The sequence below is a fragment of the Cetorhinus maximus genome, chromosome 8, assembly GCF_964194155.1.
Source record: "Cetorhinus maximus chromosome 8, sCetMax3.hap1.1, whole genome shotgun sequence".
NCBI classification, from domain to species: Eukaryota; Metazoa; Chordata; class Chondrichthyes; order Lamniformes; family Cetorhinidae; genus Cetorhinus; species Cetorhinus maximus.
This window is the reverse complement of record NC_135886.1, coordinates 8474002-8500872: the sequence shown is the minus strand read 5'-3', so window position 1 is coordinate 8500872 and position 26871 is coordinate 8474002. Positions and strand designations below refer to the sequence as shown.

General features: G+C 46.7%; 1 protein-coding gene across 1 annotated transcript in view; it reads right to left on the bottom strand.

Moving 5' to 3' along the window:
• nfasca (neurofascin homolog (chicken) a) overlaps positions 1 to 21389 on the bottom strand; it is a 140405-nt gene extending 119016 nt beyond the window's left edge. The window contains exons 1-6 of the mRNA XM_078546405.1: positions 21230 to 21389; positions 20644 to 20661; positions 14648 to 14753; positions 12619 to 12815; positions 11377 to 11499; positions 4210 to 4380 (exon numbers count right to left, since the gene is read on the bottom strand). Coding sequence (XP_078402531.1) covers positions 4210 to 4380; positions 11377 to 11499; positions 12619 to 12815; positions 14648 to 14753; positions 20644 to 20661; positions 21230 to 21323 — 709 coding nt within the window. The 5' untranslated portion in view covers positions 21324 to 21389. The remainder of the gene's footprint in view (positions 1 to 4209; positions 4381 to 11376; positions 11500 to 12618; positions 12816 to 14647; positions 14754 to 20643; positions 20662 to 21229) is intronic.
• Between the last annotated feature and the right edge of the window lie 5482 nt (positions 21390 to 26871).

Here is a 26871-nt window from a genome sequence, read left to right as displayed (position 1 = left end):
TTTATTCCCAGGTTCCCGCACTTGGGAATGCAACTCACGGATGTTGTTGCCTAGAAGGCTTGAGTAGCGAAGAATGGACTCACTGGAGAACTAGTCAGAAGCTGGAAGGCTCTTTGTGCTGTTAACATATGAACTCGTTGCTGTTGGGGTCAACCGAGTAGGAAATGGGCGTGTGGAGATTTGTGCTTTTTCAAAATTAGAAGTATTTACGCTCCTGAAATATCTGCCTCGCCCCTGATGTATGGTTCCATGGGTTAAATCTATTTTCCAGCACCTCCAGCCAGAGACATCTCTGAGTGTCAGCCTAGATAGTTAATGTAAGCCCACTAATTGATAATGCTAGCCAACCAAAAGTGTTTTCGTCCTCATCAATCCTTCCAGAAGAAGATTACTGAAATAGTAGTCAGGAGTGGGAACCCCCGCTGGGTGATTTTTATTTCCAGTCTTGCCTGGTCTGAGACCCACTGCCAGGGAGATGGTGGTGTAGTGGTAATGTCATGGGACTAGTAATACAGTAGACCCAGGCTAATGCTCTGGGGATATTGGTTCAAATCCCATCATGGTAGCTGGTGGAATTTAAATTCAATTAATAAATCTATAAAGCTAGTTTCAGTACCGGTAACCATGAAACTATCATCAATTGTTGTAAAAACCCATCTGGTTCACTCACATCCTTTAGGGAAGGAAATCTGCCATCCTTACCTGGTCTGGCCTACATGTGACTCCAGACCCACAGCAATGTGGTTGACTCTTAACAGCCCTCAATGAAGGACAATTAAGGATGGGCAATAAATGCTGGCCTTGCCAGCAAAGCCAAATCTCAATAATGAATAAAAAACACCCCCAAAACTACCGCCTCAACTGAGATCAGGGCAGACCACTGATCCAAATTGTGATCTTGTTGGTGTGCAATGATGTACAAAGGACGGGGCAATGCACTTTGCAATCAGTATCAACTAGGGCAGCTTGTTGGATTCCCAATTTTTAAGCCTGGACATTATTGTTGAGGAGGTTTTGCAGATAACTTGTTTATACCCTCATAAATTGATACAGCACAGATGGAGGCCATTCTGCCTATTGTCTCACTGCTGGCTCTTTGAAAGAGCTACCAATTAGTCCCACTCCACTGACATTTACCAATAGCCCTGCAAATTTTCCCGTCTGTTTTGAATGTTATCATTGAATTTGCTTCCTCCAGTCTTTTAGGCAGTACATTCTAAATAATGCCACTTCACGGCACAAAACACATTTCACCTCATCTTTTTTTATTATTCATGCATCGGATGTGGGCTTCGCTGGCTGGGCCAGCATTTATTGCCCATCCCTAGTTGCCCTTGAGAAGGAGGTGGTGAACTGCCTTCTTGAACCGCGGCAGCCCCTGTGGTGTAGGTACATCCACAATGCTGTCAGGGAATTCCAGGACTTTCCAAGTCAGGATGCTGAGCGACTTGGAGGGGAATTTCCAGGTGGTGCTGTTCCCATCTATCTGCTGCCCTTGTCCTTCTAGTTGGTACTGGTCATGGGTTTGGAAAGTGCTGTCTAAGCAGCCTTGGTGAATTCCTGCAGTGATTCTTGTAGATGGTACACACTGCTGCTACTGTGTATCGGTGGTGAAGGGAGTGAATTTTTGTGGATGTGGTGCCAATCAAGCGGGCTGCTTTGTCCTGGACAGTGTCAAGCATCTTGTGTTGTGGGAGCTTCACTCATCCAGGCAAGAGGGGAGTATTCCATCACACTCCTGGCTTGTGCCTTGTAGATGGTGGACAGGCTTTGGGGAGTCAGGTGCTGAGTTACTCGACGCAGGAACCTAGATTCTGATCTGCTCTTGTAGCCACAGTCTTTATATGGCTAGTCCAGTTCAGTTTCTGGTCAATGGCAACCCACAGGATGTTGACAGTAGGGGATTCAGTGATGGTATTGCCAATGAACATCAAAGGGCAATGGTTAGATTCTCTCTTGTTGGAGATGGTCATTGCCTGACACTTGTGTGGCACGAATGTTACTTGCCACTTGTCAGCCCAAGCCTGGATATTGTCCAGGTCATGCTGCATTTGGACATGGACTGCTTCAGTATCTTGAGGATTTGTGAATGGTGCTGAACATTGTGCAATCATCAGCGAACATCCCCACTTCTGACCTTATGATGGAAGGAAGATCATTGATGAAGCAGCTGAAGATGATTGGGCCGAGGACACTACCCTGAGGAACTCCTGCAGTGATGTCCTGGAGCTAAGATGACTGACCTCGAACAACCACAACCATCTTCCTTTGTGCTAGATGTGACTCCAACCAGTGGAAAGTTTTCCCCGATTCCCATTGACTCCAGTTTTGCTAGGGCTCCTTGATGCCACAGTCGGTCAAATGCTGTCTGATGTCAGGGGCAGTCACTCTCACCTCAGCTCGGGAGTTCAGCTCTTTTGTCTATGTTTGAACCAAGGCTCCTTCTCTGGCTCTTGTGCCAACTACATTAAATCTGTCTCCTCTACTTACCAAACCTTCTGCCACTCAAAAAGAGTTTCTCCTTATTTACTCTATCAAAACCCTTCATGATTTTGATCAGCTCTCTCTCATGTTCCCTTAAACTTCTCTGCTCTAAAAAAAAATCCCAATTTCCCTAGTGTTTCCATGTAACTAAAGTCCCTCATCCCAGGTATCAATCTAGTAAACCTCCTCTGCACCCTCTGTAAAACACTGCTTTGTCTTCTATCTTAGCAAAGACATTAACCCCTTGAAGTTGAGCACTAGCTTAACATGGAAAATAATTTACTATGAATGCATTAAATGAATGCATCTGCCGAAGGGCCATGAAGGCTTGAAACGTTAACTGATTTCTTCTCCGCCGATGCTGCCAGACCTGCTGAGTTTTTCCAGGTAATTCTGTTTTTGTGTTAAAAATATTCATCTGTTATTATCCGAATTGGTAATTTTTAGGCTGTAACTTTTTGCAGAAAGTTCTGAAGCTGAAGGCCGAGAAAATGGTTGGCATTGGCCTGCTGGGAACAATCCCTTGCTCAGCCTGAGGCACCTGTGATGTTGGGTCTCGGGTCTAATTTATATGAGACAGGTGAGCTGCAGAGCAGCAATACTGGCACGGTTGCTGCTGAAGAGGATTGTAATTCCAGCCTGCTGCGTCACCTACAGAATGCCTTTGGTGAGACCAGGCAACCAGGGGGCGGAGGTGGAAAGCAATCAGAAAGCTGGAGAGGGAGTGGGGCAATCTGGAGCGGCCAAGTGGAATTGGGAAGGAAACTCCCGTTCCTCCTGACTTCACATTCGAGTAAGGATATTTACAAAATTTTACCATTCAGGTGGTGGCAGCTAATGGTCCCTTTCAAGGGCTGTTTGAGGTATACATGCCTCCTTGCATTCCTGTACCAATATGACGCAAGCTGTACTACCAGCCTGCGCCCTGTCCACCATATTGGGCACTTTGAACTTCTGTAAAATAGGCACAGTCCCAGTGAATTTCTAGGCTGTAGATGCTACCTGTAGGGGTGGCATTAACTGGTTAAAGGGTGACAGCAGTTTAAGGTTCTCGATCCTGCAATCTGTGCCCTGGGCGCTTTTCTGGGGGAGGTGCTGGCTGGACCATTTCATTCCTTGGCAAGACTACAACTGCAGGAGTAATGGAAAGCCTAAGTCTGTGGGGATTTTTGTTCAGTGGTGGTATTTCTTTGACAGCAGCTTCCAAACCCGCAAACTCTACCATCTAGAAGGTCAAGGCCAACAGGTGCTTAGGAACACTACCACCTGCAAGTTCCCTCCAAGTCACATACCATCCTGTCTTGGAACTACATCGCCGTTCCTTCACTGTCGTTGGGTCAAAATCCTGGAACTCCCTCCGTAACAGCACCGCAGGTGTACCTATACCACATGGACTGCAGCAGCTCAAGAAGACGGCTCACCACCACCTTCTCAAGGGCAATTAGGAATGGATAATAAATGCTGGCCCTGCCAGCAATGCCCACATCCTGTGAATGAATAAAAAGAAGCTACCCTTCTAGGAACTCCTGGTTGCACTGACCCTGTACCACATGGAACTAATGGGCATGGGTTCCTTGGCATCATATTCTGCAGGTCCTACTGATCCCTTGAAAATCCATCATAAAACGTTGATCAAAAAAGCCCCTGCCATTTGGTGCACAGTGAACACATACTAGGAGTGAAAACTGTTAGGGGAGGAGTTAAGGGTAGGGTTTTGATACTTACTGGTCATCACCTTGATAGTGATGGGGTTTTTTTGCTGGATGGTGTGTGTGAAGAGGAATCGAGCGTTACAGATGTAGTCAAAGCGAGCGTCGCTACGCACCACATTGGAGAAGTAGAGGTCGCCATTCAGGCCCTGAGACACACGCTTATCCTGAGGGATCGACTCCATCACTAAAACAGACAAGAGATCACTTGTCACAACCAATCACAATGAGCACCCTCAGAGACTCAATCTCCTCAATCCACAACAGCTCTAAGATAATACCTCATATCCTTACATTTTATACATCTATGTTATCTTATGTTTATTTTTTGCCATCCAATTAATTCTGATTATTTATTGTTTCTGTATTATAATTAACACCTCCATCAGAAACGCAATGAATTGAGTTATTGCCCCAACCTCTTCGCACTCAAAATCCCACAGAATATTACCGTATGGCGTTATCATAACGTTTAGTGATCTAAAACATGGATCACTCTTTGATATACTCATCGTTCATTGTACCACCTTCCCTTATGCTCTTGTCTATTGCTCTAGTAAATCCCTTGTGTCATTATAACACAACATTCCCCAGTGTAGTCATCTCACCATAGCTCTACCCAACATACTCTGGTACCCTCACTATAGTACTGCACCTTATTAAAACATGAACATAGCGGACAGTTAAAGACCCTCTAGCTTATCCAGCAGCCCCCACACAATTGTAATTCCTTGTGTATCCCAATACGCAAACATTCTTCACCCTGCTCAACAACCACATGATACCCCGGATTAGATGAAAAAGCAGGTAAAAGCCCAAGCCCAATATGGGGGATAAAAATTGGGAAATCCCTCACTGCTCCTTCTAGACAATCGGAATTCATCTGGAAACTGGCCTCAGAACTCACTCTGGCCCTGAATTTCCTGCTGGAACTGTCTCCTGTAAGGGGTGACCTCTACCTTGGTCATAGACAGGCCCAGCTTTTGCTCGTTGTTCAAGCCGCAAGATAGATCACACCCCTGTAACATGCTTTTATATCCTCTGAATTTATATACTTGACTTTTCCCAATTTTCCTCACTTTTCTCTGCTCCTCTCCTGAAGATGCTAACTCACATTGAAATAGTAATGCCAGAGAGAACAAGGGAAAGAAGCAGACTGACCAACGGAGAAAGAGGTGAAGGAATGGAAAGGAAGAGAGAAGAAAGAGAGAGGAAGATCATTGGAGAAAAAAAGATAGAAAAGAGATTAAGGTGAAGAAACGGAGAAAAAGATTGTGAGAAACAGAGAGGGAAAGAAGTAATAAACAGGTGATGAGTTAAAGAGTGAAGAAGGGGCAGAGGGAGAGTGAGGGGTAAAGAGAAGGAGAGATAGAGAAAAAAAGAGAAAAGAGGATAAGAGAGAACATTGAGAGAGAGGAAGGAGATGTAGTATTAAATTTTGCAATTGATTTGTATTTGATTGAGAGTCTGGTAACTGATCTGTTCTATCTATGCTTGACTGATTAAGCCTAGGTGTGGATTTAGAGCTAAAGTAAAGAGAGAAGCTGCTAGAAACCCCTAGCCAAGCTGTTCCAGTACAGCCACAACACTGGCATCTACCCGACAATGTGGAAAATTGCCCAGGTATGTCCTGTACACAAGAGGAAGGGCAAAAGCAACCCAGTCAATAACCACCCCATCAGTCTACTCTCCATCACCAGTAAAGGTGATAGGAGTCATCAACAGTGCTGTCAAGCGGCACTTGCTTAGCAATAACTTGTTCACTGACACCCAGTTTGGGTTCTGTCAGGGTCACTCAGCTCCTGACCTCATTACAGCCTTGGTTCAAATATGGATTTTATGTTTTTGGTTATCAGGTTCGCTTTGCCCAGCGAACGCTGGCTGTGCCCTTGATATTAACACATTAGTTGGTGCTTGAAACAATATCGGCAGAGAGACCGATTGACTGAACAAACACTGGTGGTTTATTGGAACTAAGAACAGAACACTGACAATGTGTGCTTCTTCAATCACCTCCAGCTCCAGACTCCGTTACCCAAGTAGCACAAGCTGTGTAGCCACTGGTCGATACAGTCACGTGGTCAGTTAACTACATTCTCTTAAAATGTACATGGCACTCCACTTTACCACATCCCTCCCTAGAGCAATACACCATCCTAGCAGGCGAGCTCATATTTATGATTGAAATAAGGCTTCATGTCAACAGACTTTGGCTCTCCTGACCATCCATTTAAGACCTGCTCCCGGATGTGAGATAAAAGTGGACCTTGGCTTGTCCACTCACGGATTTGTTTGGCCTGGACAGGGGAGGAATCCAAAAAATTTAGCAGCAAGACAAGTTCCTGGGGAATTGGAACCTTTACGTTGTTATCTGGCAGGGGGAGGAGCCTCAGCGCGTCAGCACGTGTGACCTGGCTTCCCGATCGGTGAATAAAAGGTGTATTCGTAAGCAGCCAATATCAGTCCCCACCTCTGGATGCGAGCAGATGCGATGGGGGTGGGTGTGGGTATCGCTTTATCCTCTCCAAATAATCCCAGCAGAGGATTGTGGTCGGATATAATGTGAAATCGGCGACAGGGAAGGTATCGATGGAATTTCTGAACACCAAACACAACAGACAAGCCCTCCTCCTCAGTCTGACAATATCATCATTCTTCAGTGCTGAGCGTGCGAGATGTATAACCAATGGGTCCGTTCGGAACCATCCGCCATCCAATGCGAAAGTACAGCCCCTACTCCATAAGGGGATGCGTCTCAAGTTAAAATCAATTCTTTCTTTGGGTCAAAGTGGACCAGCCGGGCCAATGATCTTAACAATTGCTTTGCCTTCAGAAACACCTCCTGGTGCAGAGCTTGTCAAATCCATTTATGGTTTTTCTTAAGCAATACGTATAACGGAGTCAGTACGGTTTATTTTTTGGAGAAATCGGCCGTGGTAGTTTATCATGCCTAAGAAGGCCTTTAGTTCTGTCGTGTTTCTCGGTGTAGGTGCCTCATGAACAGCCTCGACATTTTCTTCCATGGGATGCAGGCCCTGCACGTTGACCTTTTAGCCAAGTAAACCACCTCTTTGGCTTGGAAAAAGCATTTTTCTCACTTCAAGCGCACCCCCCGCTTGTGAGAAGAGTTTCAGCACCTCCTCCAAATTAGCTAAAATGTTCTCCGTCAGTTCTTCCAGTGACTAAGACGCCATCCAGATGAACAATGACATGGGGCAGTCCCTGAATCAGATTTTCCATGGTACGCTGGAGAATAGCACACGCCGATGAGACCCCAAAGGGTAGTCGAGTATATTGATACAATCCTCGATGTGTATTGCTGGTCACTAATTCCATAGAGCCTCCATCCAGCTCTACCTGCTGGTAGGTGTGGTTCATGTCGAGTTTTGAATATGTGATGTCCCCTGCCAATTTCAAATATAACTTGTCGATCTTCGGTATCTGGTGTCTTATCAAGTTTGGCCACTCTGTTTCCGGTTAACTTATAGTCACCGCATAAGCGAACACTTTGGTCTTAGACCAGCTTATATTTCACCTTTCTCCTAACTATACTCAGTTCTGCCGAAGGGTCATGAGGACTCGAAATGTTAACTGATTTCTTCTCCACCGATGCTGCCAGACCTGCTGAGTTTTTCCAGGTAATTCTGTTTTTACTTTGGTCTGGCTTCAGTACGGCTACTATCGGAAGATCGCACCAGTTGTAAGATACCCAACTTTTCCGGCCTGTTTATCTCGGTCTCGACCTAGTTCCATAGAGCGTAAGGGACTGGTCTGGCTCTGATAAATCTGGGGGTTGCGTTAGGGCCTACGTGGATTTTGGCTTGTAGCCCACGAATCCTTCTTAGCTTGACACGGATAATGGAAGCGTACTTTTGTAACAATTCCTGTAAGTCTCTCGTTCTGCTTTGAAAAATCTCGGCCCATTGCAATTTAATCTTTTTGAGCCAATTGCAACCAATTAAACTGGGGCCCGTCCCAGCTACTACTATAATTTACAGACTGATCCCCAAACTGCACCAAGACTTTCACTCTTATTTCCTTGCCCGTATATGTTTTTAATTTAGTGCTAGATTCTTCCAAACTTAAAAGGATGGGCTCCTTTATTCGAGTATCTGAATTTATTTTCTCTTGTGACAGACATTGATGCCCCAGCGTCGACCTCCCTCTGGATGGGTTGTTCATTGGCTCTAATGTCCACCTGGATTGGCTCAGTCCGACTCACTTCCAGGTTGTATAATGAATGGATGTCAGATTCTGCTTCCTCTGGTTCTTGAACGAGGCAGATTTCACGATTTCTATCTTTGTTATTAAAATGCTATCTCAGCTGATCCTGACAGCGCCGCATTGTGTGACCATTGCCGTGGCAGGAAAAACACTCGATATTTCTGAACTGTCGATCGCCTTTCTCTCATTAATGTCATGGGTTTTCACTGTAGTCCTGTTGTTCTTCAATGGTCTGTACATTGTGGGAGTTTCCCGCTTTTCTGCGGAGTCTGACGTTTTTGCACCTGGTCCTTCCCGCCCTACAGGATGGACGGCGCCATTTTGTGTATCTTTTATTGCCTCCAAGTCTCTAACTGTGCTCTCCATGGCTGTTGCTAATTCTAATGTCTTACTGAAGTCTAGGTTAGTCTCAGATAGCAAATTGCTTTTGAATAGCATCGTGCCCGATTACACATATCGATCGATCTCACAACAAGCCACTAATTGAACTTCCGAACTCACAATATTCTGTTAATTCCTTTCATGCAGCTACATAGCCGGCGATTGTCTCTCCCGGAAGCCTATTCCCCGATTCAAATTTAAAATGCTGCATAGTGACCGAGGGCTTTGGCTTCAGGTGGTTTTTGACAATATTTACTAACATGTCGAAAGTCTTCATATCGAGGGTGTTGGGTGACATGAGGCTGTGGATCAGGCCATACATTTTGCTCCCGCATGAGGACAAAAGAATCGCCCTCTTCTTCTCCTCCCCGTGATGTCGTTAGCGGTAAAGAATGCTAAGCGTTCAATATAACGAGACCAGTCATCGGAAATCGGTCGAATGGTTGAAGATGCCCAGATTGCAGCATACTCGATGACTAAAGAGACTGCGCTTTCAAACAGCTTCAAGGTAGTGGTGAAGTAACGTGTCTGGCTCACCGCGGCTTTCTTAATTGCCGTCAATTGATCTGGTTTATCCTCGTCGCCAGTTTTACATTTCAGATTATCAGATTCACTTTGTCCAGCAAACGCTGGCTGCGCCCTTGATGTTAAACACATTAGTTGGTGCTTGTAACAATATCGGCAGAGAGACCGATTAACTGAACAAACACTGGTGGTTTATTGGAACTAAGAACAGAAGACTGCACAATGTGTGCTTCTTCAATCACCTCCAGCTCTACACTCCATTACCCAATAAGCCCGCGCTGCATAGCGATTGGTCGATACAGTCACGTGGTCAGTTAACTACATTCTCTTAAAAGATACATAGCACTCCACTTTACCACAATGGACAAAAGAGTTGAGCTCCCGAGGTGAGGTGAGAGTGACTGCCCTTGACATCAAGGCCGCATTTGGCCGAGTGTAGTCTCAAGAAGCCCGAGCAGAACTGGAGTCAATGGGAATCAGGGGGAAAACTCTCCGCTGGTCGGTTTCATATCTAGGACAAAGGAAGATGGTTGTGGTTGTTGGAGGTCAAGCATCTCAGTTCCAGGGCATCACTGCAGAAGTTCCTCAGGGTAGTGTCCTCAGCCCAACCATCTTCAGCTACTTCATCAATGACCTTCCTTCCATCGTAAGGCCAGAAGTGGGGATGTTCGCTGATGATTACACAATGTTCAGCACCATTCACAACTCCTCAGATACTGAAGCAATCCATGTCCAAATGCAGCAAGACCTGGACAATATCCAGGCTTGGGCTGACAAGTGACAAGTAACATTCACGCCACATGAGTGTCAGGCAATGACCATCTCCAACAAGAGAGAATCCAATTATCGCCCTTGATGTTCATTGGCATTACCATCACTGAATCCCTCACTATCAACATCCTGGGGGTTAACATTGACCAGAAACCGAACTGGACTAGCCATATAAATATTGTGGCTACAAGAGCAGGTCAGAGGCTAGGAATCGTGTGAGGAGTAACTCACTTCCTGGCTCCTCAAAGCCTGTCCACCATCTACAAGGCACAAATCAGGAGTGTGATGGAATACTCCCCACTTGCCTGGATCAGTGCAGCTCCCACAACACTCAAGAAGCTTGACACCGTCCAGGACAAATCAGCCCACTTGATTGGCACCACATCCACAAACATTCACTCCCTCCACCACCGATGCACAGTAGCAGCAGTGTGTACCATCTACAAGATACATCGCAGGAATTCATCAAGGCTCCTCTGACAGCACCTTCCAAACAAACGACCACTACCATCTAGAAGGACAAGGGCAGCAGATACATGGGAACACCACCAGCTGCAAGTTCCCCTCCAAGCTACTCACTAGTCTGACTTGGAACTATATCGCTGTTCCTTCACTGTCACTGGGTCAAAATCCTGGAACTCCCTCCCTAACAGCACTGTGGGTGTACCTACACCACAGGGACTGCAGCGGCTCAAGAAGGCAGCTCACCACCACCTTCTCAAGGGCAACTAGGGTTGGGCAATAAACGCTGGCCCAGCCAGCAAAGCCCACATCCCATGAATGAATTTAAAAAAAAGCTGAGTTGGGATAAGCACGAGTACAGAGATATTTTAATACTTTGTAAATAAACCTGTTGCCCAATTAGAAACTAGTGTCATCGCTGAAATATATATATAATATACAACAGGAGTGGCAGTCAAAGATAGAGATAGCAAAAAAGAAAGTGGGTGAAAATGATCTTCACCATTAGCGTCAAACACACTCGTAGTGAATTGGCAGCACATTTTGCATTAGTGTTAACAGAGGCGAAGGTTAAGTCTGGTGTAGAATGGGGCTGGGGATTTGCTATGAGCACCTTTCACACAACTGGCAAAGACCAAGTTCACCCCTGAAGGGACAAAAGAGGATATGGCAAGGAGCCAGAGAGGTGAAGGAAGCTGCCCTGACCCACCACACCCTGAATACACAATGAAGTAAACATCCACCTATTATCCTGTCGGATTCCAGAGACTCCTGCACGAACAGAATCCAAAAGCCCAAGGATCAACTCGGTCAAACTTACAGCTGTCCATCCAGAAGATGACAGGAGGGGGGAGTCCGGCAGGGGGTTGGCAGGGAAGAATCACCGGTGCTCCTTCCTGAACCACAAAAGGCTCCAGGACCTCCTTCCTCCACAGGGGGGCCTCTGTAGGTCAGGAACCAGAGAGAGAGAGAGAGAGGTGAGCGATGGTCAGTGATAACATGGAGTTCAGATACATGCCGGCCAGGAACAAATCAGGCTGGATCTGAACAAACTGCACGCCTCTGCTGGGGTTGAATCACCTCTAGGTAGATGTCTAGCGGACGTCAGAAGAGAATGCAGTAAAAAGGAGAAAAGAGGAAATAGTTCAAACATCACCAATAGAAACATTTAACCCAGGGCAGGAGGGATATCAATAACAAAAACAGAAAATGCTGGAAGTACTGCATGACTGGCAGCATCTGTGGAGGGAGAAATCGAGTTAACGGCCTGGATTTAACGGAGGCACTTAATTGGACAGCGGTGGGGCCTTCCCCAGGATCAAGGACCCCGAGGGAGGAGGGGCAGAAGGTCCCGTCCACCGAGAGCCGCCGGCCAATCAGAGGCCGCAGGATCGACGGCACTGCAGCGCCACCAGGTGGGTAGTGGCTGCTGCTGGTACTAAACCCACCTGGAGGCCTCGGAACGTCACTGGGTTCCAAGCCACATGGGAGCGACGGCGGGAGGGGAGCCGCGGGGTGGGGGTGGGAGAGGGGAAGGTCGATCGGCAGCAAGGGTAGGGGGTTCACTCTCATTGGGTTCGCCCCCCCCCTCCACCGTCTCGATGCTGGGTCCCTCGATCAGGCCCTGCCAGCATTTGTTGCCCATCCCTAATTGCCCTTGAACTGAGTGGCTGCCTAGGCCATTTCAGAGGGCATTAGTGAACCAGACGGGTTTTTAAACAATAATCTGATCATTTCACGGCCACCATTACTTCTGCCATGGTGAGATTCGACCCCTGACCCCCCCAGGGCATTAGCTTGGGCCTCTGGATTACTAGTCTAGCGACGTGACCACTATTCCGCTTACTTTCGCTGGTGCTAGATCTTTCCTTCAACCAAACTCAAATAGTTAAACTGCCAAGGTGGGATTTCAATTCATCTGCTATGGATTATTGACCCAGGCCTCTGGGTCATGAGCCTAGTAACATAACCAAGACAATAGCCTCCCCCGATATATGCTATGCAGAAGACAGCAACTATTTCAAATTGTCATCCAAATAGAACAGATTCAGCCCCATCTTACTGGAGACTCGAAGGACTATTTTATGGGAGAGTGCAGTCCCATAGTCATTCCTGGCTGAGCACTGATACTCCCCCTCGTAATCCTCCGCTCGGCCGCTGTAACGGAAGTCCATTGTGAGGGTCCCCGACCGGGATCTCATCGACACTCTGGAATCTTTGGCAACGTTGAAGAACTTCCCATTGCGAGTCCACGAGAAGCTGTGGAGAGAGAGTCAGCCAATTGGTTCACCAGTCATGCACCGACATCCAACAGAAACATCTGGGACAAGCACTATTTCCTCAAGCCTATTGGGAAATATGATCGTATATACGTCAGAATTCACCACAACGATAATCTCTTCGGGACCCCCCCGCTGTGAATAGTAACACACATGCAGGGACTCTCTTGAGCAACCCCAGTGCAGGTATTGATGACATTTCTAGGGATCCTTAGGAAATAATGGCAGACTGCTTCTAGAAGCATCAGCCTTGTCTGCTTAAATCTTTGGCGTGGTACATGAACCCACAACCCTCTTGACTCAGAGGCAAGAGTGCTAGCCAATGAGCCAAGGCAGGCACCACGCTTAAAAGACATGTGCAAAAGCATTATAAGGCCAAACGGTAGAGCAATGAAGCAGAAACAAAAATACCTGGAAAAACTCAGCAGGTCTGACAGCATCTGCGGAGAGGAACACAGTTAACGTTTTGAGTCCGTATGACTGAAGAGTCATACGGACTCGAAACGTTAACTGTGCTCCTCTCCGCAGTTGCTGTCAGACCTGCTGAGTTTTTCCAGGTACTTTTGTTTTTGTTTCCGATTTCCAGCCTCCGCAGTATTTTGCTTTTATCTTTAGAGCAATGAAGCAGATTAAGCGACTGTCATATCCTCCTCCCATCTGCAAGATGAAGAATTAAAATCAGCAGAGGTAAAAATAAACACTGCAAACTCAGCCCTTTTACTGGACATTAGGATCCCAAGCATCAGCCTGACTCAAGCAGTAATTTCTTGACAGGATTCAAATTGCAAAAAAAGATCAGAATCCGATCTCTATGAAAAGGCAGCTGGGGTGTATCTGTCGAAAAACACCCATCCATCGCTTGCCCAGCTTGGGTCTACGCACTGAACAGAATTCCAAATAGATTGAAAGACACACCAGTTAAAATAACCCAAACCGCAGCCTAATAATCTTTACAAGATTCAAGAACAAGGTTAGAGGGAGGGAGAGGCAGCAGATTCACACCAAACAGGATGACAATGCAACAGGGATGAGGGACTTCAGTGATGTGAAGCCACTAGAGGAGCTGTAATTGCCCTCCTTAGATGAGAGGAGGTTAGGGAATGATTTCATAGAGGTGTTAAAAATTATTAAATTATTGTAATAAATAAGGGTAATCTGTTTTCCACCGGCAGGAGGGTCAGTAACCAGAGGACACATTTAAATTGGCTAAAAAGAGCGGGATAGGGGAGATGTGGTGATTTTTTTTTAATGCAGTTAATTGTTATGATCTGGAATGAACCGCCCGAAAAGGTGATGGAAGCAGATTAAACAATAAGTCCCAAAAGGGAATTCGATAAACGTACGGGGAAAGAACAGGGGAGCGGGACAGAGTGGCAGGTTGTTCAAAGGGCCAGTACAGGCACAATGGGCTGAATGGCCTACTCTGCTGCATCATTCTACAATAGATTGAGGCGGGGTCAATTTCTTCTCGAATTCCCCTTCTCCAGCGCCGTTACTTAGGCAGACGTTTAGCGGAAACCCCATTCACGCTGACGTGTGATGTTTCCACCGAAACTACGGCAGTGGGAGTGGGAGAAGTCCTGAGGAAATTCCCCTCCATCGACCAATATGATTTAACAGGAGAAGATTCCTGCTGTGGACTGAAGAGCCAACTGCGCTGCTGTATTTGATTCCAAACACCAGAGGGCGCTAAAGCCACATTGCTCAAAAGTGGCCACTAGTGGAAGATACCATGCATTGCAGGGCAGAGGGCAATTCCCCCAATTCTACACCCCCTCACCCACTCCTCCCCAAGTCATGCTGAGTACCTACGCAGGAATTGGGTTCCCCTTCCCTTCGCAGTCGATAACTACGTTATCCCGTGGATCTACGATGTAATCTTTTGGAGACTGCTTGGTGATGGTTGGAGGCTGGGCCACTGCAAAAAAAATAAATCAAAACAAGAGATAAGGATGATTGTTAACATATTCTGAACAGCAGCACAAACAGACAGAACAGCAACAGCGTAATCTTCTTCCTCGTACCTCAACACCCAACGGTTTTGTCAACTTTATTGAAATTAAGACTCATCACACTGTGTCCTGCTCTTGCACTTGTTTCAGACTAAGCTGTGCGACTCTTCGTTTCCCTCCTGCAGGGTTTTAAAAATTGGCCAGTGTGTTGGTTAGCACAGTTGGCTAGATGGCTTGAGTGTGTGGTGAAGAAGGCCAATGATGTGGGTTCAGTCTGTGTAGCTGCCGTGGTAGTTCATGGAGGCCTACCTCCTGAGCTTGCTCCACGCATAATGTGGAGTGATGCTCCTCAAGCTACATAACCACTTGTCTCTTTCTAACAGAGCAGGATGGTCCCTCAGGGCCTATGGCTAATTGCTAGTGTTCCTGCTCAGGATTGCTCTATATGTGAGGGGTTGGATGAGAGCAGGAGCAGGCTGGACTGCAATGGCCTTCTCCCCAACACCAGCAACCTTTACCGTGTAGGTAACGTTAGAAACGACCACTTGGGTGAGGTGTCAGGTGACTGGGGTCGCTGGAACAATATCCCAGCAAGACCAGGCGCCTTCAGGAGATAGGAAAGGATGACAAAGGGAAGGAAAGCTCAGGAGCACCACTACTGACTGAGCTGGCAAAGTCCTAAATGACGTAGCTGCTAGACTGGGTCTGTGGCAGGTGGTGAGGGAACCAACAAGAGGGACCTCATCCTCACCAACCTCCCTGCCGGGGATGCATCTGTCCATGACAGTATCGGTAGGAGTGACCACCGCACAGTCCTTGTGGAGACAAAGTCCCGTCTTCACATTGAGGATACCCTCCATTGAGTTGTCTGGCACTACCACTGTGCTAAATGGGGTAGATTTCGGACAGATCTAGCAACTCAAGACTGGGCATCCATGAGGTGCTGTGAGTCATCAGCAGCAGCAGAATTGTACTCCAACACAATCTGTATCCTCATGACCTGGCATAGCCCCCACTCTACCATTACCAAGCCAGGGGATCAACCCTGGTTCAATGACGAGTGCAGGAGGGCATGCCAGGAGCAGCACCAGGCATACCTAAAAATGAGGTGTCAACCTGGTGAAGTTATAACACAGGACTGCTTGTGTACCAAACATCATAAGCAGCAAGTGATAGAGCCAAGTGATCCCACAATCCCATGGATCAGATCTAAGCTCTGCAGTCCTGCCACATCCAGTGGTGAATGGTGGTGGACAATTAAACAACTGACTGGAGGAGGAGGCTTCACAAATATCCCCATCCTCAATGATGGGGGAGCCCAGCACATCAGTGCAAAAGATAAGGCTGAAGCATTTGCTACAATCTTCAGCCAGAAGTGCCGAGTGGATGATCCATCTTGGCCTCCTCTGGAGGTCAACAGCATCACAGATGCCAGTCTTCAGCCAATTCGATTCACTCCACATGATATCAAGAAACAGCTGAAGGCATTGGATACTGCAAAGCCTATGGACCCTGACAATATTCTGGCAATAGTACTGAAGACTTGAGCACCAGAACTTGCCGCGCCCCTAGCCAAGTTGTTCCAGTACAGCTACAACACTGGCATCTACCCAGCTAGGTGGAAAATTGCCCAGGTATGTCCTGTACACAAAATGCAGGACAAACCCAACCATTTACCGCACCACCAGTCTACTCTTGGTCATCAGTAATGGAAGTATCAGCAGCACTTGCTTAGCAATAACCTGCTCACTGATGCCCAGTTTGGGTTCTGCCAGGGCCACTTAACTCTTGACCTCATTACAGCCTTGGTTTCAAGGGTGGACAAAAGAGTTGAACTCATTAGATGAGGGGAGAATGACTGCCCTTGACATCAAGGCGGCATTTGACAGAGTGTGGCATCAAAGAGCCCTAGTAAAATGGGAGTCAACAGGAATCAGGGGGAAAACTCTCTGCTGGTCGGAGTCATGCCTAGCACAAAGGAAGATGGTTGTGCTTGTTGGAGGTCAGTCATCTCAGTTCCAGGACATCACTGCAGGAGTCCCCCAGGGTAGTGTCCTAGGCCCAACCATCTTCAGCTGCTTCATCAATGACCTTCCTTCCATCATAAGGTCGGAAGTGGGGATGTTCGCGGATGATTGCACAATGTTCAGCACCATTCGCGACTCCTCAAATGCTGACACAGTCCATGTCCAAATGCAGCAAGACCTGGACAATATCCAGGCTTGGGCTGATAAGTGGCAACAAACATTCGCACCACACAAGAATCAGGCAATGCCCATCTCCAACAAGGGACATCTAACCATCTCCCCATGATGTTCAATGGCATAACCATCACTGAATCCCTCACTATCAACATTCTGGGGATTAACATTGACCAGAAACTGAACTGGACTAGCCATATAAATACTGTGGCTACAAGAGCAGGTCAGAGGCCAGGAATCCTGTGAATAACTCACCTCCTGACTCCCCAAAGCCTGTCCATCATCTACAAGGCACAAGTCAGGAGTGTGATGGAATACTCCCCACTTGCCTGGATGAACGCAGCTCCCACAACACTCAAGAAGCTTGACACCGTCCAGGACAAAGCAGCCCACTTGATTGGCACCACATTCACAAACATTCACTCCCTCCACCACTGATGCACAATAGCAGCAGTGTGTGTACCATCTACACGATGCACTGCAGGAATTCACCAAGCTCGGGTGCACCTTCAAAACCCACGACCACTACCATCTAGAAGGACAAGGGCAGCAGATAGATGGGAATACCACCACTTGGAAGTTCCCCTCCAAGCCACACACCATCCTGACTTGGAAATAAATCCCCGTTCCTTCACTGTCGCTGGGTCAAAATCCTGGAACTCCCTCTCTAACAGCACCGTGGGTGTACCTACACCGCATGGACTGCAGCGGTTCAAGAAGGCAGCTCACCACCACCTTCTCAAGGGCAATTAGGGATGGGCAATAAATGCTGGCCCAGCCAGCAAAGCCCACATCCCATGAATGAATAAAAAAAAATGAGGGAGGGGGGAGTATTTGGGATGGGGAAGAGAATGAGGGACAGCAGATCCTGGGGCTGTACAGTACGGAGAGGAGATGAGGGAAGAGTGAAAAGAGAAGAGAGGAGGACAAATTAAAATTAGCCTTCTTCACCTCCTCAACCGAAGTTTTAAACAGAAGGAAAACAAGGAATAATGATATCAACTCCGAGTGAAATACATCCTTATGTGCAGCAGTGTAAAGATATAGATCCCGAGGCTGAATTTACAAACAGCTTTTTATCTTGAGCCCTGTATTAGGTATGGCACACATTCCAAACAGGTATAACACCATGGGCCCTGCTAACAGGGGGAGGAGACAAGCTGAAGAGAAAGGAGATCGAGGTTCTACTCAGATGAGTCCAGTAACTTTGTGCTTGAAAATGGGGGACCCAGCTCCAAACAGGCAGATGGATGGAATAACAGAGTGAGAGGAGACCCGGTTGACAGACAGTGCCACACAGCAGGCACTGTCAGATGCAAGCTGGGCCTCTAAAGATCAGATTAAGCTTGGCAGAGAGGTGCTAATGGAAGACAAGAAACTGCAAACAAGGTGGATCAAACAGACTGGGTCAGATTAAACACGGAGGGGATGGGCCGGTGGGGGGTGGTGGGGGGGGTGCGTGGGGTGGATGGAGTGAGTTAAATACTGACCGAGCTCAAGAGGCACATTTACAGCAGCTCTCCTGGCTACAAACTCATGCAGAAAGCAACGGACTCTATTTTACCATCGCAGCATTAAAACAGATCTTTAGAAAATGAATCTTGTATGCGGATGATGCAGCAGCAAAGGTGACACAAGCTGGAAGCCCCTGCAAATGGTTAAAAAAAAAGGTAGCAAGACTACGGTCCCAAAATTGCTAGGAGATGTCATCCTATAAGTTATTTTTTATTCATTCGTGGGATGTGGGCTTCGCTGGCTGGGCCAGCATTTATTGCCCATCCCTAGTTGCCCTTGAGAAGGTGGGGGTGAGCTGCCTTCTTGAACCGCTGCAGTCCATGTGGTGTAGGTACACCCACAGTGCTGTTAGGGAGGGAGTTCCAGGATTTTGACCCAGTGACAGTGAAGGAACTGGGATATGTTTCCAAGTCAGGGTGGTGAGTGACTTGGAGGGGAACTTCCAGGTGGTGGTGTTCCCGTCTATCTGCTGCCCTTGTCCTTCTGGATGGCAGCAATCGTGGGTTTGGAAGGTGCTGTCAAAGGAGCCTTGGTGTGACCCAATGCTCGTGTTCACCAGTGTTGACCTCACTGAATGCTTTTCAAGCTGGTGCCAACCATGGGCAGTTGGTAACACTCTCGCCTCTGAATCAGAAAACTGCGGGATCAAGCACCACTCCAGAGACTTGAGCACAAAAATCTAGTTTGACATATCAGTGCAGGACTGAGGGAGTGATCCACTGTCAGAGGTGTTGTCTTTTGGATGAGATATTGAACTGAGGCCTCATCTGCCTTTTCAGGTGAGTGTAAAAGATGCCATGGTCACTATTTCTAATGAGAGGAAAGGAGTTCTGCCCAGTGCCCTGGCCAATTTAAATCCCTCAGGAAACATCACTAAAATAGATTATATGATCGTTATGTTTGTGGGATCTTGCTGTGCACAAAATTGGCTATCGTGTTTCCTATATTATAACAGGGACTATGCTTCTAATTGGCAGTAAGGGACTTTGGGGCATTCTGAAGTTGTGAAAGTAGCTACGTAAATGCAAGCCTTTCTTGTCTTTGTGTCAGAGCTCGATAGCTACAATCCCATTGGGAGTCCATGTTCAGAAAGAATGAGGTTCTACAGCAACGAATGCAGGTTTGGTCCGGACCATTAAAGCTTCCAAATCTGACTCCTCCCTTTATTTAAATAAAGAAAATCAACCAGGACTTTTCTTCACCCACATTAGAATTGCATAGAAAATGCAGCACAGGAACAGGCCATTTGGCCCTCTCAGTCTGTTCTGGTGTTTGTGCTCCACACGAGTCTCCTCCCATTCTATCTACCTCATCTCAGCCTTTCAGCACAACTTTCTATTCCTTTTTATCTCATGCACTCGTCTAGTTTCCTTTCTGAAAGCATCTAATCCATTTGCCTGCTGCGTAGAGGGTTACACATTCTAACCGCTCTCTGAGTCAAGACTCTGCTCCTTATTTTGGTATTGGGTTTATTAGATCATGACAAACTTCGGTTGTGAACTTTAGGAGAAAGGATGGGAATCTCATGACAATAACAAACAATGTTTGACCCCCTAGGGAAGAAGAGAAGTAGAATAGCAGGAGTTGCCACCAGCTTTCGATTTTATAGTATATAGGGAAAGGGGGAGGGAGAAAGAGTGGGGAAGGTAGGAAACAGTGGAGAGGAATGTTCAGGGGAGCACTGATCATAGTATCAATAAAATAGGGAGAGACCCCTGACTGGTTATGGTAGAGAAAGAAACTAAAAGCAAGAGTGAAGAGAGGGATTGCTAGTTTTTAACCTGTTACATAACGGCCAGGAGTGGAAAACCAATGCTGGTGACCCATGTTGGATGCCATTCCATTGACATGTGGTAGTCTTAGAAACTTAGTCTCCTGAACCATACCCAAATAGGCATTCTACACAGTGAAGATTTGGCTGGGGGGTTTGGGCCAGTCCTAGCACTGAGTCCCATATTCCGTCAGCCCTCTCCTCTACATTTCAAAACCTTTGGAACCAAATTCAGTAGCACTGCATCTGTATCGTTGTTTGCCCCATTCCCAAGTATGCACTCTTCACTTGAGCCAAAGGCAGGACAGTGACTGTCCTCGACAGGACACCTGACAGTTACTGATACAAAGAGAAACAGTCAGAACTTACACTCTCTCTGAAGGCTTGCTTTTGTCCCATTGTTGGCAAATTGAGGGAACATAGGAGGTGAGGAAATAAACAGGTTAGTGAAAGAGACAAGAGCTATGACTATGTCTACATAGAGGCACTATTAATACACACTGCTTATTAATATATTGTTAATTAATATTCCCTTCACAATATACATTGCTTGTTAATAAAGCCTGCTTGTTAACATGCAGCCTATTAAGACAGTACCCTTGTTAATATCTTCTGCATATTACACACTTATTAACACACACTAATTTATTAAAAAACTGTTTATTTAATATAAACTGTTTGTTAACACAACCTGATAATTAACACACACTGATTATTAACAGCAACTGCTTATTAATATCAACAGCTTGTTAATATACCTTGATTATTAAGACACACTGATTATTAAGACACACTGATTATTACGATACACTGATTATTAATATCAACTGATAGTTGATCTGGGAGAGAAATTGGCCTTCAGAGTTTTCCATACTCATTCTCATCCAAAATCCTAGCTCTCACTACAATCACATTCACTCCTGCAATGGCACACTTGCTGATTTGCAACACTTACGATCGAGAGGGACTTCAATGGATACAATCAGATGACACAGTGACAAGATGGACACCAATCCAGTGTGCAGTAAGGTCCTTTCCCTTTCCCGCATCTCCAGCTGTTAAATGCTCCCCAGGTGCAGAGCAAATCGCGTTGTTCTCTCGTTCGAGTACTTCTCTCTCTCTCACCTGTTGGCAAACAAACGGCGAAGAATTTGAACAAAAAACTCACTAAGTGATTTACTCCCATTGCGGAATCATTCAACCAATAACGATAACTGAATGATCCTCCCCTAAGATCTCGAATCCATACCTTAAAAATTGTCCTGGCCACAATAATGAGCATTTAGCCAGAGCATAGTAATGAACATAGTAAAAAGTCCGGGAGGTGATAAGACAGGATTGTAAATCAGACAAAAATGGACTCAGACATTAGGAAAAGTGATCAAAATCTTGGTCTCAGTGGTAGGTTTTAAGCAGAGTCTTAAAAGGGGCAGAGAGGTGGAAAGGTTTAGGGACAGAATTCTGGAGCTTAGGGGCTAAACGACTGAGGGCACAATGAGAAGTGGTAGAGAGAAGAAAGTGGGTGATGGGTAAGGGACCAGAATTAGAGGAGTGTAGAATTCTCAGAGGCTCGTTCGGCTGGAGAAGTGAGGAGACCGGCTATTCAAGGGGAAGTTCCACTCAGGAGCAACTAGGAGTGGGCAACAAATGCGACCTTGACTGCATTGCTCGGATCCCTAGACCAAATAAAAAGGAAAGATCGGTTTAAATGACTTAAAAAGTAAATGTAATCACAGGTATCAGGGGGAGATCTCCTTTACCAAAAAGATGGAGAAATGAAAGAAGAGTGGAGACAAATTGAAACTGAGTCAGTTCAAAGTGCAGCTGTATGCTAACGTCGTCGTGTGTGTGTGTGTGTGTGTGTGTGTGAGTGATGTGACGATCAATAGTTCGAATGGCCTTTAATTATCTCTGACTTTTTCATATCTTCTTTAGACCTGGCCCACGATTAATGCTGCTGGGAGGATCGCTCTGTCCGGGGAGTCAATTCTCACTCAACCCATGAGCCAGGTGCTACCATTATTAATTCTATGAATAGACTGACCCTTGACCTGTGGCTCTTGTGACCTATTCTTCAGAAAAGGTCGCAGCCTGAGCTTTTGTTCCCTGACTTCCCCCTTCCTTCCTTTAATTATCGTTAGTGAACAGCATGACCCACCTCCCTCAATACAAAACACGGGCAGATGGAAGGTGAGGCAGGCAGGTGCACCCAGGGTCGGCATCTAGAAGTCGGGAGAGGCTCGACGCACTCGAGAAAGGTTCATGTCAGCACCCGGGTGACCTTGCAGGCCAGTGTCTGGTTGAGACCCTCGCAGAGCTGGGCTTGAAGGGGATTCAGTTTTGATAATCACTTGGGAAATCGATAATCTAGATATCAGCAATTCTGTGCCAATAGAGCTCAATATTAAGCATCATCTGCGGCTCCCTGACAGCATTCTTGCCTTAAGTGCCAGACGGTTGTGGGTTCAATTCCCACTCCCGGACTCGAGTGTGTAGTTTAGCCTGACGGACCAGTGTAGTATTGTCTGGGGTGCTGCACCATCAGAGATGCTGTCTTTTGGTTGAGATGTTAAACCACGGTTTCATCTGCCCTCTCGGGTGGATAGCAAAGATCCCGTGTCACTATTTCGAAGAACAGTGATGGAGCTCTCTCCCGTGTCCTTAGCGATATTTATCATCCCTCATGTTAACCCCATGGGAACTTCCAACCCCCAATTCAAATCGAATCTGCTTCATCTTTCCTACATTACAACAGTGACTATACTTTAAGTATTTCATCAGCTGTGAAACGCTTTGGGATTTAAGGGTAAGCAGATGAGGGAGAAGGGAATAGAGGGTTATGCTGATAGAGTTAAAGGAGGAAGGATAGAAGGAATCTTGAGTGCAGCGTAAACACCAGCATGAACTGGTCGGGCTGAATGGCCTGTCTTTGTGCTGTGTATTCAATGAGGTTACGAAAGGCACTATAGAAATGCAAGTCTCTTCCTATAACACTGGGTAAGTTTATATTTGCCAGAGCTGTTGGCAGCACTGGAGGAATATAAGTACTGCTGTTTAGAAGCTGCGGCGAAAGGGGAAGAGCCTGTCCTTCTTTGCTCAGCGTCGCAGTGGCATCCTGTTGGAACACAACGGACGATTTGAGCACAGCAAGATCCCAGAAACAGCAGCATGATCTGAACGTGTGACACACAACAGCACCAGCCCCCAGTGCAAAAACGTGCAGAAGCAGCTGGAGTCCGAGGAAAGGGTCGTGTCCTTGAAGACAAATTAAATGGTGGGAACTGGTGGGGGCATTTGAAATCACTGCAAGCCAAAAATAAACAGAGCTCGGGTCAGCCTCAGCTGGGGGCTCAAGTCTCCGTGAATGGTTGGTTAGAGGGGGTTCAAACATCACAAAGCTGTTGTGGAGAGAGGATGGAGCTGTGTGAGCTGCTCGTGAGGCACTATAGGCTGGATTAAACATTCATGTCCTCGCAAACTGGGGAATAAGTGCAACATCACTTTAACCCTTTACATGCTGCATCTAACATGGACAGAAATCACAAAAAGCTAGTGGACCATGTTGCGTTATTGGCTCTTAACACAGTCGTACTGAAGACTGTGACAACGATTGCTAATATAAACAACGGGTTCTTTATTGGAGAGTGACGGGACGCCAGGAGAGCTCTGTATTATTGTGTCAGCGGCTGATTGGGTAAGGTGCAGTGTGTAGCATCCCTGCCTCTGAACCAGGAGCTCAGGGTTCAAGTCCCACCCCAGCACTTGATGGTCACGGAAGTTGTGTGTGGGGTGTGGTCAGCCAGGTTGATGGTCAACCTGTAAATCCTTCCGATATGGCAGGTGCTAAGAGTGGGGGAGTTTGCTGGTCATCCAGAACGAATGTGGTAGCTGCAGTGCAACTGCCTCCCTGTGGTAAAAGGCTCCATCTGCAAGTCCTGGCTGTGCCTCCCTAGCTTCAAGGGACTACTAGAGAGGGGGAGCTGCTGATCAATACTGCTCCAACTACTATAACACGTGCTAACTTGATAATGTATATCAAACCACTTACATTCGGCAGATAATCAGTATTGGTGGTGGGGTGCAGCACAGATTCATCAAAATGATACCAGGATTAAATTATGTGGACAGTTTACATTTTCCAGGCTTGTATTCCCTTGAGCGTAGAAGGTTAAGGGGATGACCTAATTGAGATTTAAGAAGGTTAAAGATGCTGATTGGGTAGATGGAAAAAAAATTAAAGTTTGGCCATTCAGGGGTGATGTCAGGAAGCACTTTTTCCACACAGAGGGGGAGTGGAAATCTGGAACTCACACCTCCCAAAAACTGTTAGGGGCCAATTAAAATTGCAAAAGTGAGATTGATAGATTTTTGTTAGGCAAGGGTGTTAGGGGCTCGGGAACAAAGGCAGGTAGATGGAGCTAAGATTTAAATGTGATTGGTAGAAAGATTAGAAGGGAGGTGAGGAAAAATAATTTCACCCAGAGGGTGGTAGGGGTCTGGAACTCACTGCCTGAAAAGGGTTATTAGAGGCAGAAACACTCAACTCATTTAAAAAAGGTGTCTGGAAATGCACCTCAAGTGCCGTAACCTGCAGGGCAACGGACCAGGTGCTGGAAAGTGGGATTAGGCTGGGTGACTCGTTTCCCGGCTGGTGCAGGCACGATGGGCCGAGTGGCCTCTTCCTGTGCCATAAACTTTCTACGGGACAATGAATTAGATCAGCTACAGTCTAATTGAATGGTGGAACAGGCTCAAGGGGATGAATGGCTTCCTCCTGTTCCTAGCTTTCTTCCTGTAAGTATGTAATGTTGCAAGAACATGCATCTTCTCAAGGGTAATTAGGGATGGGCAATAAATGTTGGCCTTGCCAGCGATGCCCACATCCCATGAACGAATATATAAAGAAAAATCTGAAGGTAAAGGAGTTACTGGCAAAACATACTAGCTGTGGGCTATAACCGCTCATACTGAAAGTGTTTCCTGATCCAAAAGATCATTGCTGAATTGGCGCCACAAGAGTTAAGGGCACTGATGCCAAGCTTTCATTTCCATGCCAAGAGCACATGAGCTGTCGAAGCTGTAACCCCGGCTTCTGTGCCAATCCAAGAAGCCTGCACAGAAGGCGCCAGGCTGGGGGCAAACCTCAGCTGTGATGCCCTACGTGGTCAAATTAGCCACTGATACTGGAGGTCATCTTTCACCCAGCGGGGAGAGGAGAATGGGTGATCAGTTAAAATGGGTACAGCGACTTATACAACGCAATCTGGCTCATAGTATAACCGTCCGGCACATACACGGTTAACGTGGGACTGAGTATAGTACTGTCCACACAGTGATGTAAGAGAACACATGACCCGCACCGAGGGCCAGTCGAGTGTTGGACAGAGCCATGTGCACATACAAGCATGGAGACAACTCTTAGCTTGAACTCTTTACTGTATATATATGTACAAGGCTCCTTAGGCGGCACCTTGCTAACCCACGACCACTACCATCTAGAAGGACAAGGGCAGCAGACCCATGGGAACACAACCACCTGGAGGTTCTCCTCCAAGACACTCACCCTCCTGACTTGGAACTATATCGCTGTCGCTTCACTGTCGCTGGGTCAAAATCTTGGAACTCCCTAACAGCACTGTGGGTGTACCTACATCACAAGGACTGCAGCAGTTCAAGGCGGCAGCTCACCACCACCTTCTCAAGGGCAATTAGGGATGGGCAATAAATGCTGGTCTACCCAGTGACACCCACATCCCATAAGTGAATGAAAAAAGTTATCGTAATTAATTAAGTTACTTTAGACTATGAAGACTTCACTAAGTCCTACCAAATGGTATCCAACACCCTATAACACTGCTGTTGAAATTTTAACAGCAATTAGAACAACTTGCACTTACAAAGTGCTCCTATAACATAGTGAAACATCTAAAAGCTGCTACATAGGAGTGTTACTGCCTAGCTACAAAATATTAGGACAGGTGGCAAAAGCTTGGTCAAACACATAGCTCCTTTAAGAAGCTCCTTAAAATCTAAGGGGGAAGAGAGATAGAGAGGAAAGGAAGTTTAGGGAGGCAATTCCAAAGCTTAGGACCCAGGTAGCTGAGCACAGCTGCCAATGATCTTTTGAGCAGGATGGGGGGGAAAGGCCAGGACAGAGCATCAGAATCCCACTTTGACTATGTAGGTGAGGCCTGATGACATCATCTAGGTCCGACTACAATTTTAACCCGAAAACCTTTCGGGGAACTTCTAGTTGATAGGACTGGGGCCAAAAGGGGGCCCAGAAAGGGACAGTAAATTTAATTTAATTCTTTGTGCTTTTAAAAGGAGGCCTGGAGGTGCAGGAGTGCCCCTCTGGGCCCCACAAGGAAGCCCATGAGCCTCTTCTGCCCAGTGTCTCCTAACCCAACACCCTCTCCCCTACTGCACCCCACTCTGCCACCTAACCAGTTACCTGCCAGCCATGGCACATCCCCTGGGGGGCCCTCAGCAGTTGCCTTCTCTGAAATCCTGCTCCAGGCCATCAATCAGCTGGCATTTCCTGTTGAGTTCAGGCAGAAAGATTGTCAGGGTCTGGGAGTTAAAAATCAGAGATCC